The following is a 13,161-nucleotide window of genomic DNA, read 5'->3' on the forward strand; positions in this document are numbered from 1 at the left end:
ATGAAACAAGAAAGATGAACAGCCCTGAGAACTGTGAGGAACTGAGCACATCACTGGTGGGTTCTAACGAGTTTTACCACCGGTTCGCATCACGCACACATTTTGCGTGCAATTGCCATGCGAGAGCTCGCTTTGCCCGCACACGCCCCAAAGCTGCATTTTGCGCAAGCGGATTGAGTAAAAAAACAGCTGAGGTATGGCAATCCATTCTGCCGCGCCTTACAGCTGAGCTAAAAACAAAGGAATAAAGGTAGGTATAGCGCAGGGGCAGGTGGGAGCGCCCAGCTGACCTTAGGAGCAAACCGGTTCGCTCACATATCAAGATTTCCATTACCGGCTCTCCCAAACCGGTAGCAACCCACCACTGCACAACACCTCTTGATTTCAGCTGCTCCTGTTGCTAGGTGGGGGAGCCTTTTCCAAGATAAGGAATGATGGCTTATTTCCTTAGTAGCAGTTAAATGCAACCATGGTTCTAAGTCCAGGGTCCTTCTTGATTAGGTTAAAAAGCTCTATCTACTCCACGGGTGTCAAACTTGCAGCGTCACACGTCGCAGCGCTGCATGGGATGGAGCCGCGGCAGCAAAGCCAGCCAGGCAAGCTACGGGGACGGGGGCAGCTAGCTAGGCCGCAGTGCCAATACAGCCTAGGCGGCGAAGCCAGACAGGCAAGCTGGAGGCTGGGGACAGTTGGGGGGGCTAGCACGACGCGCAGGCTTACTTACCCAGGCAGGCAGATCAGGGCCTCTCAGCTGGGGCTCAGGCACTGCACTGGACAGCAGGCAAGCCGCTGAGCAGAGACTATGTGGTCAACGCAAGGAGCCACAAGTGTGCTATGCCGGGGAGGTGAGGAGTGACTGGGCGGGGCAAGCAGGCGGGGTGAGTTGGGTGGGGCAAGCAGGCAGGCAGGGCAAGCGGCGACTGGGTGACCAGGCAGGCGGGGGCAGGGCCAGCCAGAGGTGGTATTTGCCGGTTCTCTGAACTATTCAAAATTTCCGCTACCAGTTCGCCTGAGCCAGTCCAAACCGGCTGAATACCACCTATGGTCACATTGCTGTCATGTGACATTTCACAATGTTTTTCCCCTTCGCGGAGTTGGGGTGGGCATGGCCTACATGTGACACATCCGGCCCGCAGGCCACCTGTTTGACAACACCCCTGATCTACTCCAAAACTCAGGAATATGAATTGCGTGTATTTGCCGATCACACGATCCCGCAACTGTCGCAAGTCCTTGCCGGTTGCCAAGCGCCCAAATTTAGAACAAGTGACTGTGGGAACACTGCAACAGTCGTAAGTATGAGAGCCAACTGTAAGTCATACTTTTCAGAGTCGTGGTAACGTCCAATAGTTGCTAAACAAATGATTATAAGTCGAGGACTAACTGTACTTAAGCCACAGTGCTCTTCTTTAACCTGATTCGGGTGAGGTAAATGAGCAGCATGGAAGAAGGACTGATCTCTAGTAGAAGATTTTGTGTAGTACTGTATGACGGAGATAATATGGCCCCAAGGTTGAAAATACTAAAAATAAAAAGCTACATAAATACTGCACATTATTTATTCATGACACAAAACACGGCCCTGATACCAGCTTTCCCCAAAAAAGCACACACCACCACAGGCAGGCTAGAGGGAAGAGAAAACCTTCTTAAAACTACAATTAACATAACATTCATAGCTGGATATATCAGCTTTCTTGAGATAAACCAAACAATCCGAAAAGAGAGAAAACATCTTTCATGTTTTCCAGAACTTTTCACAAGCAAAATGGTAATTCAGGCAAGGTCTGGGACTGTAAACACCAGAGGTTTGACATCCCAGGTTTCCAGATTAGAATCAGACTCCAAAAAAAAAAAAAAGGTACTTTAAGGCTCACTGTTGCAAGCGCGGATAATCCTCGAAATACAACATTCCTTTAGTGACCATTTGAAGTTACAATGGCACTGAAAAAAGTGACTTATGACCGTTTTTCACACTTAAGACCGTTGCAGCATCCCCGTGAATTTGGACGCTTGGCAACTGACATGTATTTATGATGGTTAGAGTGTCCTGGGAGGGTCCTGTGATTACCTTTTGTGACCTCAGATTCACTTAACAACCGTGTTACTAATTTAACAACTGCAGTAATTCACTTAACAACTAAGGCAAGAAAGGTCAAAAAATGGGGAAGAACTCACTTAACAATTACAGAATAGAATTACAGAATAACAGAGTTGGAAGGGACCTTGGAGGTCTTCTAGTCCAACCCCCTGCTTAGGCAGGAAACCCTATATTCCACTTCAGACAAATGGTTATCTAATCTCTTCTTAAAAACTTCCAGTGTTGGAGCATTCACAACTTCTGCAGGTAAGTTGTTCCACTGATTAATTGTTCTAACTGTCAGGAAATTTCTCCTTAATTCTAGGTTGCTTCTCTCCTTGATTGGTTTCCATCCAGTGCTTCTTGTTCTACCCTCAGGTGCTTTGGAGAACAGCTTGACTCCCTCTTCTTTGTGGCAACCCCTGAGATATTGGAACTGCTATCATGTCTCCCCTAGTCCTTCTTTTCATTAAACTAGACATATCGAGTTCCTGCAACCGTTCTTCATATGTTTTAGCCTCCAGTCCCCTAATCATCTTTGTTGCTCTTCTCTGCACTCTTTCTAGATTCTTCACATCTTATTTACATCATGGCGACCAAACCTGGATGCAGTATTCCAAGTGTGGCCTTACCAAGGCATTATAAAGTGGTATTAACACTTCATGTGATCTTGATTCTATCCCTCTGTTTACGCAGTCTAGGACTGTGTTGGCTTTTTTGGCAACTGCTGCACACTGCTGGCTCATATTTAAATGATTGTCCTCTATGATTCCAAGATCCATCTCACAGTTAGTACTATTGAGCAAGGTACCATATATACTGTACCTGTGCATTTTGTTTTTCTTGCCTAAATGTAGGACCTTAATTTTTTCACAGTTGAATCTCATTTTGTCTTGCTTACCAACAGAAATGTTGGGGTTAATTGTAGTCATAAGTCAAGGATTGCCTGCATCACATATATTACTATTCTGGGACAATGTAATAACGGAAGGAAACATACACAATCCTTCACAGAGTAATTTTCTGCATAGCTACTCAGCAATAAATCCTCACTGAGTTCAGAAGCTTATTTCCAAGGTGTGGATAAAACTGCAGCTTTAAACTCTCGTGGTCTGTAATAACATCAACTATATCCTTCCCAACTCTGGATGGCTCACAACAATCAAATTTCAATCGAATCAATTGGATGTAAAACATAAACATAAAAGATGGGAGGACAAAAATGGCTTGAGCTTGAACAAAAATAACTTTTCAATTCCAGGTTCAAAAAATCTCAAGATGCTGCAAAACGTAGTTTTGTTTCAATGGAAGAGAATATTTGTAGCTCAGGGTTAAACTGTGGGGTTCTTGTTGCTCTCGGAGCCTGGTGGTTTTCTTGCAGATGTTTCATTTCTAAACTAGGTAACATCATCAGTGCACTGATAAGATTACCTACTGTGGGTAATTTCGGGTTTCCCCGAAAATACAACCTACGCCAAAAACAAGCCCTAGCCCTGTTTTCATGCCTATGTCTAATTTAAGCCCTACCCCCAAAATAAGTCCCGCCCACCATCTGGTTGTACAAGGTGGGGTGAGGTGCAGGCGTAAAAATCAAGCTAGGGCAGGGGGGGTGGGGGGCTGGAGCTCCAGGTCTTATTTTTGGGGGGTGTCTTACCCACTTACCTTAGGACCACTGCAACCACACCTATCATTCACCTGTCATGCCGCTGCCTGACTTCCGCTCGTGGCCAAGTGATGCATGACTCGTTGTGCTGGTACTGCTACTTGCTTGCACAATGACACAACACACCACGCAGCCTCCTGCCGCAAGCGGTGGCACCGGCGTGACAAGCCATGCAGCGTCTGGCCACAAATGGCTGTGAGCGGCCGCAGAAATCGGGCAGGGAGGGATGGTTGCAGTGGTTCTAAGGTAAGTGAGTAACTGTTGTGACCCAGGCCCAAGTAGGTAGTAGGAAACTCAGTTTGTGAAAAAAACAAACAAACTTTATTCGAACAGCTGAGAATTACTTCATTCCCAGCATTCAGTTTCAACTCAAGTTAAAACAAATGCCTCCCAACACAAATTCCTCAGTTCTATCGCAAACCTTGGTCCAATTAGACAAACTGCCAAAGACCTTTCTTGGTAAACGTTCACAAGTCACAAAAATAAAGGCAAGATGTAGACGAAGCAGAAGATGAAGCTACCAACGTTGTTTTCTGGCAAAGCTCAAACGCCGGTGCTGGTCTGTTTTAAGCCTTATGGGAGGGGCCAATCATCTCTTGGCCCTACTCCCGAGTTGTCCTCTTTGCTTGAGCTGCTCTTGCCTTCTGGCAGCTGGTCTCATGCATGCATAAGAACAGGCTCCTCCTGTTCCTCTGCCTCATAGAATAGAATAGAATAGAATAGAATAGAATAGAATAGAATAGAATAGAATAGAATAGAATAGAATAGAATAGAATTTTTATTGGCCAAGTGTGATTGGACACACAAAGAATTACTGTCATTACTCATTACTCATTACTGTCAGTCTCTGGAGGCTCTGGAGTCTGCACCTCACTTCCCGATGGCCCTGGCCTCACCTCAACCTCATCACTGTCCGACTCGGTTGCCAGCTCCACAGGCTGCTGACGGACCACAACAGTAAGACATCCCCCCCAAAATAAGATCTGGTGCTTATTTTGGGGCCAAAAAGAAAATAAGACTCGGTCTTATTTTCGAGGGAACACAGGAGTTTGGAAATGAAACATCTGCAAGAAAACCACCAAGCTCCAAGAGCAACAAGGACCCCAGACTATTGTTTGTGAAACATCATCTAGTTTTTTATGATACTTTATAGCTTTTAAAATCTCTCCTAAAAAGCAATGAAATTTTTTCTTTCAAGAGAAAAGAAATGATCACCGCTTTTGGAGCAGAACAAAATGCGTCTGGCATAAAACTGTACAAAACATTCTGAACTCAAAACAACTCAAGCTTGAAATAGATGAAATGGGTTATTCGGACTTCACTGGAAGTTTTCAAGCTTTAAATGGCTTTGTTTCAAACTCAGAATATTTTTAGTGAGGCCAATGTGCATTTATTAATTTTTTACAGTAAACAATTACAGGGAAAAGCCTAACTGATGGGGTTATTAGAACCAGAGATTTTGGAGAAAGAATTTCAAATGCATTGCTTATAGTCCTCAAGATACCTGTGAGCAGAATATGAAAAACCTGGTATGAAATAAACAATGTGCAAGAAATTCTCATTGACAAGCAGTAAAATTCCAGCATAATTTTGGAGAATATTTTTTTTTAAATGTCTCCTATATTTCCCCGCAAACTATTTGGCTCCATAATGTTCTATGAAATCTATCCATTTTCACCTCCATCCGTATAAGAAGTTATTTTCCAGAGGAAAAACAATATATGTGGGCACTTGGCAACTGGCATGCATTTATGACAGTCACAGCATCAGTCATCTTGAGATAAGATGGTATGTATGATGTATGTATGTATGTATGAATAAATAACTGCAGAACTGCAGTATAAAGAAATGCAGAAAAAAATAATTGCTACCAACCTGCCTTCCATTGAGGACCTGTATACTGCACGAATCAAGAAGAGGGCCGTGAAAATATTTACAGACCCCTCGCATCCTGGACATAAACTGTTTCAACTACTACCCTCAAAACGACGCTATAGAGCACTGCACACCAGAACAACTAGACACAAGAACAGTTTTTTCCCAAAGGCCATCACTCTGCTAAACAAATAATTCCCTCAACACTGTCAGACTATTTACTAAATCTGCATTACTATTAATCTTCTCATCGTTCCCATCACCAATCTCTTTCCACTTACGACTGTATGACTGTAACTTTGTTGCTGGTATCCTTAATATTTATATTTATATTGATTGTTTCCTAATTGCTTAATTGTAGCCTATGACTATCATTAAGTGTTGTATCATTAAGTGTTAAATTTGTATCCTATGACTATTGTTGTGTTGTAAGTGTTGTACCTTGACGAAGGTATCTTTTCTTTTATGTACACTGAGAGGCTATGCACCAAGACAAATTCCTTTTGTGTCCAATCACACTTGGCCAATAAAAATTCTATTCTATTCTATAAATAAACAACATCACCATTTGCAATCTTCCTAAGGGGCTCCCAACAAGCAAAGCCAATGGGGAAAGCTAGATTCACTTAACAATTGCATGATTCTCTTCATGACCATGGGAATTTGCTTATCAACTACGGCAAGGTCATAAAATTTGGTGCAACTCACTGAATGACTGCATTTCTTAGCGACAGAAATTCTGATCCCAATTACAGTCATAAGTCGAGGATTATTTGCACATGTTTTTTTCCTTGCTTTATGGCATTTTTCGGCATGAAACTCTTAGTTCATAATTGCAATAATTGATTTTTCTTTTTAAAATCTATTCCAGGCCCAAAACTGAAGATGTCAATTCACCAACATACCAAATAGATCTTACCTGTGTGGCTAAGTTTTCCCCAGGTCACTGTACTCAGGTAACAGTTTAAAGCCGCACTGGGGTCCTGTTTAGTAATTGCATCCGAGACCAGGATGGTGTTGTTCAAATCGATGTGTAAAATCAGCTTTCGCTTCTTAGGGCTCAAGACTGGCCCAGGAAGAAGTCTAGAGGGAGTGGTAGCTCCCAAGGGTTCACAAGCTGTTTTGTCTTTCTCTTGCACCCTTTCGGGAGACCGATTGCACGGCCCTTCTGCACAGCCGACCATCTCAACATGCTCCCCAGAACTTCTGAGGTTGTTCTCACAGATGTTCATCCCAGAAAAAGAACTTTTTCTCTTCCGCTTGCTGGTACTGTGGGAGATAGGTTTTGCGTCTACCAGTCCAACCTCTGTCACCTCATCACGTAACGGCATCTGCTCAGATCTTAAAGTGCCTCTGTTGGATAAATTATCTTCCTCCATCCAACGGTCAGAGGGATTTCTGTCCGTCAAATCCCGTGGGCCATGATGGGCTGGGATAAATTAGAAAAAAGATGAAATGTTGCTTCAACAGCTCAAGGGTGGGTGAGTATTATTATTAACATACAAATTGCCGCATCTTTACCCTATACGGTGTATAGGGATTTACCATAGGAGTATGAAGTTTAGATTTAAAAAGAATAGATTAGAGAGATGCTCACACAGCCTCTGTCGGTATCTCCTTAAAGCAGCTTCAACAACAGTAGTACAAACTTGAAAGAACATTCATTTAATATAAGGAGTTGCTGAAAGAGGATATAAACATACGTACCGATGTGCCAAAAAAAAAACCCCACCTGCCTTCAAACCCAAAACCCTGCATAGCCCTAATTTATATTCACTGACTTGGGTCTTCAAAATCCAGTCTCACACAGTCATCAAGAGGCTTGGCAAACTGTAACTTCTCCACACAATTGAAATTTGGTCAAGGAAGGAAAACTGGATTCAGTAGACAACTGAACTATTCTTTTTCCTTTATTTACGCACTTGCTACTTTTCACTAGGCTAGTGACAAAAGGAGTAAGGGTGACATAATAGCAGTGTTCTAATATTTGAGGAGCTGCCACAGAGAGGAAGGGGTCAAGCTATTTTCCGAAGCACCTGAAGGCCAGACAAGGACTAATGAACAAGGAGAGATTCAACCTGGATATAAGGAGAAATTTTCTGACAGTGAGAGCAATCCACCAATGGAACAGCTTTGCCTTCAGAAGTTGTGGGGGCTTCACCACTGGCAGCTTTCAAGAAGAGACTGGACTGTCATCTGTCAAAAATGGTGTAGGGTCTGCTTGGGCCGGGGGGGGTTGGACTAGATGACCTACAAGGTCCCTTCCAACTCTGTTAACTTGTATCTAAAGAAGAGAAGGTGAACCTATTTTCCAAAGCACCAGAAGGCAAGATAGAGGGAGCTTCGCGTAGCTCCCACGTAACACCGCTCCTGCGCAGACTGCACTGGCTACCTGTGGCCTTTCGAGTGCACTTTAAGGTGTTGGTTACGACCTTTAAAGCGCTCCATGGCTTAGGGCCTGGGTACTTACGGGACCACCTGCTGTTACCGTATGCCTCCCACCGACCTGTACGCTCTCACAGAGAGGGACTTCTCAGGGTGCCATCCGCCAAGCAATGTCGGCTGGCGGCCCCCAGGGGAAGGTCCTTCTCTGTGGGGGCTCCCACACTTTGGAACAAACTTCCCCCGGGCTTACGCCAAATACCTGACCTTTGGACCTTCCGCCGCGAACTGAAGACACATCTTTTCATTCGCGCGGGGCTGGCTTAAATTTTAAATTTTAAATTACATAAATTTTATCGATTTTAAATTTTTTACTAATTTTAAATGGGGTTTTGGTTTTTATAAACTTTTAAAGTTCTAGGCTAATTATAATAAGTTTTTTAACTTGCATTTTAAATTGTATACTGTAGTGTCTGTATTTTATTGTTGCCTGTACACCGCCCTGAGTCCTTCGGGAGAAGGGCGGTATAAAAATCAAATAAATAATAAGAATAAGAATAAGAATAAGAATAAGAATAAGAATAAGGAGAAGGAGAAGGAGAAGGAGAAGGAGAAGGAGAAGAAGAAGAAGAAGAAGAAGAAGAAGAAGAAGAAGAAGAAGAAGAAGAAGAAGAAGAAGAAGAAGAAGAAGAAGAAGAAGAAGAAGAAGAAGAAGAAGAAGAAGATGATGATAAAAAACAATGGCTGGAAGCTAATCCAGGAGAGAAGTAACCTGAAACTAAGGAGAAATTTCCTACCAGTGAGAACAATTAACCAGAGGAAAGGATGGCCTTCAGACGTTGTGGGTGCCCATCACTGGAGGTTTTTAAGAAGGGACTGGACAACTATGTGTCTAAAATGGTATGGGATCTCCTGCTTGAACAGAGGGTTGGATTAGAAGACCTCCAATGTCCCTTCCAACTCTCTTATTCTGCTACTATCATCATTCTCTTGAGATTAATCTAAAGCACAAAATTTAATTTAGCCAAGGCAGGGTTCCAGCTCTCAACATACCTTACCGATCTAGGAATTGCCACTAAAGAGCAGTCTTTGCCAAATCGATGCACTTCAGCTCTGTTAGACTTCAGATTTTGTTATCCCCATCCTAAGTAAGTCACTGTTGTAAATATAGCATAAGCCATTAACAGGGTGTGTATATGGGAGTAGGGCGGTGTTTTAAAGAGGATTAGTCATTGCCAAATCCATGCAAATTAGAATCAACTCTATAACTCATGACAATTTAATATGGAATGGCATTCGTAGGACATCTTATGAATGTCATAATCCCTTCTCACATGTATTTCCATCGCAGTTACATCATCCTACTTCTCATCTTCCCAAAAGAAAACCAAATCAAGTTGTAACTTGGAATCCTGGAATCAGAATATGTCAAAAGATAGCACCTGGGAGGTTTTTAACTTCCCATTAAAACAATATACAGGTAGTCCTTGACTTACAACATATTGTTTAGTGACCATTCAAAGTAACAACGGCACTGACTTATGACCGTTTTTCCACACTTACGACCTTTGCTTACAGCATCCCCATGATCATGTGATCAAAATTCAGATGCTTGGCAACTGGTTCATATTTATGACCATCGCTGTGGCTCAAGGTCACGTGATCTCCTTACCAGCAAAGTCAATGGGGAAGCCAGATTCACTTAACAATTGGGTTACTAACTTACCAACGGAAGTGATTCACTTAACAACTGTGGCAAGAAAAATCGTAAAATGGGACAACTCACTTAACAAATGCCTCACTTAACAACATAAATTTTGGGCTCAATTGCGGTCGTAAGTTGAGGACTACCTGTACAGCGATTGATAATATTCATCCTTAAGGAGCGAAAAGGGACCCTCATAAATATGTGCCTAAAAATAATAAAATTCTGAAATCACTGAAGTGGTATATAGCTTAATCAGTGGCACCAGTATAATAAAATCTTACACCAATCAAGAGAAATCCTTCTCAAAAGTAAGAATGGGCGCAACTCTATTGGCCTATTATAAAGTTTTAAAAACCTAGCTGTCTTCCAGAGTTTGGAGTCTGAATGTGCTAAATCCCTTCTTCTTCTTCTTTTTTTGGCTTTAGTGTTAACTATATGGTTTATTATCTCAACTGCTGTGTATATTTTATTTTGGATATTATTGTTTTAAATGCTTTTATTGTTTAGTTGTTTATTGTGTTAGTTGCTCTAACATCTGTAGTCATGAAAACCTTTGAAAGGCTAGTGCTTTCCTACTTGAAAACCATCACGGATCCGCTCTTAGACCCCTTGCAATTTGCATACCGAGCAAACAGATCAACAGATGATGCTGTTAATATGGCTCTGCACTACATCCTACAACATCTTGAGTCTCCAAAGACCTATGCAAGGGTCCTTTTTGTAGACTTTAGTTCAGCATTCAATACCATCATTCCAGACATTCTTCTAACTAAGCTAAACCAGCTACAGGTACCGGAACAGACTTGTAAGTGGATCACAAGCTTCCTAACAAACAGGAAGCAGCAGGTGAAGCTAAGCAAGATCACATCAAATACCTGTTCAATTAGCACAGGGCCCCCCCCAAGGCTGTGTGCTCTCCCCACTTCTCTTCTCTCTGTATACCAATGACTGCATCTCCAATGATCCATCTGTTAAGCTACTGAAGTTCACAGATGACACAACAGTGATTGGTCTCATTCGAGACAATGACGAATCCGCATATAGACAAGAGGTCGAACGACTAGCCTTGTGGTGCAACCAAAACAATCTGGAACTGAACACACTCAAAACCGTAGAAATGGTGGTAGACTTTAGGAGAAACCCTTCCATACTTCCAGCTCTCACAATACTAGACAACACAGTATCAACAGTAGAAACCTTCAAATTTCTAGGTTCTATCATATCGCAAGATCTAAAATGGACAGCTAACATCAAAAACATCATTAAAAAAGGACAACAAAGAATGTTCTTTCTGCGCCAACTCAGTAAGCTCAAGCTGCCCAAGGAGCTGCTGATTCAGTTCTACAGAGGAATTATTGAGTCTGTCATTTGCACCTCTATAACTGTCTGGTTCGGTTCTGCAACCCAACAAGAAAAACACAGACTTCAGAGGATAATTAGAACTGCAGAAAAAATAATTGCTACCAACCTGCCTTCCATTGAGGACCTGTATACTGCACGAATCAAGAAGAGGGCCGTGAAAATATTTACAGACCCCTCGCATCCTGGACATAAACTGTTTCAACTCCTACCCTCAAAACGACGCTATAGAGCACTGCACACCAGAACAACTAGACACAAGAACAGTTTTTTCCCAAAGGCCATCACTCTGCTAAACAAATAATTCCATCAACACTGTCAAACTATTTACTGAATCTGCATTACTATTAATCTTCTCATAGTTCCCATCACCAATCTCTTTCCACTTATGACTGTATGACTATAACTTGTTGCTGGCAATCCTTATGATTTATATTGATATATTGACCATCAATTGTAAATGTTGTACCTTGATGAACGTATCTTTTCTTTTATGTACACTGAGAGCATATGCACCAAGACAAATTCCTTGTGTGTCCAATCACACTTGGTCAATAAAAATTCTATTCTATTCTATTCTATTCTATTCTATTCTATTCTATTCTATTCTATTCTATTCTATTCTATTCTATTCTAACAATAAAACAAAGTTTTGAAATTGTAAGCTGCCCAGAGTCAAACAAACTGGCTTGTAGTAGTTTTTTAACACAAAAAAACCCTAAACATATGCAGAGAACCAATTTGATGTACAGCAGGGATCCCCAATTCCCGGTCATGGATGGTTCGGAACCAGGTTGCACAAGCGATGGGTAGTCCGTGTGCGCGCACAGCTCCACTTACGCAACTGGCCACCGCTCGCACACAGCTCTAATTGTGCAACTGGTGGCTGCTCATGCTCACTCACAAAGCCTCATTTGTGTGAGCGGCGCTCACGTGTGCACCTGCCACTTACACAGAACCATCCCCTCTCCCCCCCACCAAGCCACCAGGGCCCCTGGTGCAGAGGTTAAGGCATCAGGCTAGAATATAGGAGCCTATGGGTTCTAGTCCTGCCCTAAGCATCAAGCCACCTGGGTAACCTTGGGCCAGGCCATCTCTCTCAACCTTAGGGAGAAGGAAGAAGAAAGGGCAATTCACTTCCAAAAATCTTGCCAAGAAAACTGCAGGGATTTGTCCAGGCACTCGATACAGGTATTATTCGACTTCATTTAGTGACAACACTGAAAAAGTGACTTATGACCATTTTTCACACAACTGTTCCAGCGTTCCCCATGGTCATGTGATCAAAATCCCAACACTTGGCTACTACATAAACCAAAGCTACATAAACCATATTTATGATGGTTGCAGTGGCCCAGGGTCATGTGATCCCCTTTTGGGGTCTTCTGCCGAGCAAAGTCAAAAGGGAAGCCAGATTCAATTAACCACCAATTTTAACTTACCAACTTAACAAGTGCAGTGATTCACTTAACAACAGTGGCAAGAAAGGCCATGAAACAGGGCAAAACTCAACTGCCTCCCTTTAGCAACAGAAATTTTGGGCTCCATTGTGGCCGTAAGTTGAGGATTACCGCTACTGACTCGAAGGCACAAAACAAAAGTGCATACTTGTCCTACTGTCCCCATTTATTCGGATCCTTATCCTGCATTCATAATCATGTTTATTCTTATATCTGTTATCTTACGCGTTTGACAAAATAATAAATAAATAAATAATCACAAGCCCAGCTTCCATACCGGCAGGAGGTTGAACAACTAGCCTCGTGGTGTGACTAGAACAATCTGGAACTGAACACACTCAAAACCGTAGAAATGGTGGTGGACTTTAGGAGAAACCCTCCCATACTTTCACCTCTCACAATACTAGACAACACAGTATCAACAATAGAGACCTTCACATTTCTCGGTTCTACCATATCGCAAGATCTAAAATGGACACCTAATATTAAAAATGTCATCAAAACAGCACAACAAAGAACGTTCTTTCTGCGCCAGCTCAGAAAACTCAAACTGCCCAAGGTGCTACTGATCCAGTTCTAAAGAGGAATTATTGAGTCTGTCATCTGCACCTCTATAACTGTCTGGTTTGGTTCT

At 42.4% G+C, this 13,161-nt stretch overlaps 1 protein-coding gene across 4 annotated transcripts in view; it reads right to left on the reverse strand.

Annotated features, from left to right (window-relative positions):
• The window catches only part of LOC131193099 (uncharacterized), a 49,569-nt gene that overhangs the window by 35,044 nt on the left and 1,364 nt on the right, over positions 1-13,161 (reverse strand). For 2 of the 4 annotated variants that reach the window (XM_058172903.1, XM_058172900.1), the window contains exon 2: positions 6,538-7,047. In XM_058172903.1, the coding sequence (XP_058028886.1) occupies positions 6,538-6,997 (460 nt within the window). In that variant the 5' untranslated portion in view covers positions 6,998-7,047. Of the gene's footprint in view, positions 1-6,537; positions 7,048-9,053; positions 9,319-13,161 lie in introns of those variants that run through there. The other 2 variants (XM_058172902.1, XM_058172901.1) reach the window with 2 other exon arrangements.

This window comes from Ahaetulla prasina, chromosome 2 (assembly GCF_028640845.1).
Source record: "Ahaetulla prasina isolate Xishuangbanna chromosome 2, ASM2864084v1, whole genome shotgun sequence".
NCBI classification, from domain to species: domain Eukaryota; kingdom Metazoa; phylum Chordata; class Lepidosauria; order Squamata; family Colubridae; genus Ahaetulla; species Ahaetulla prasina.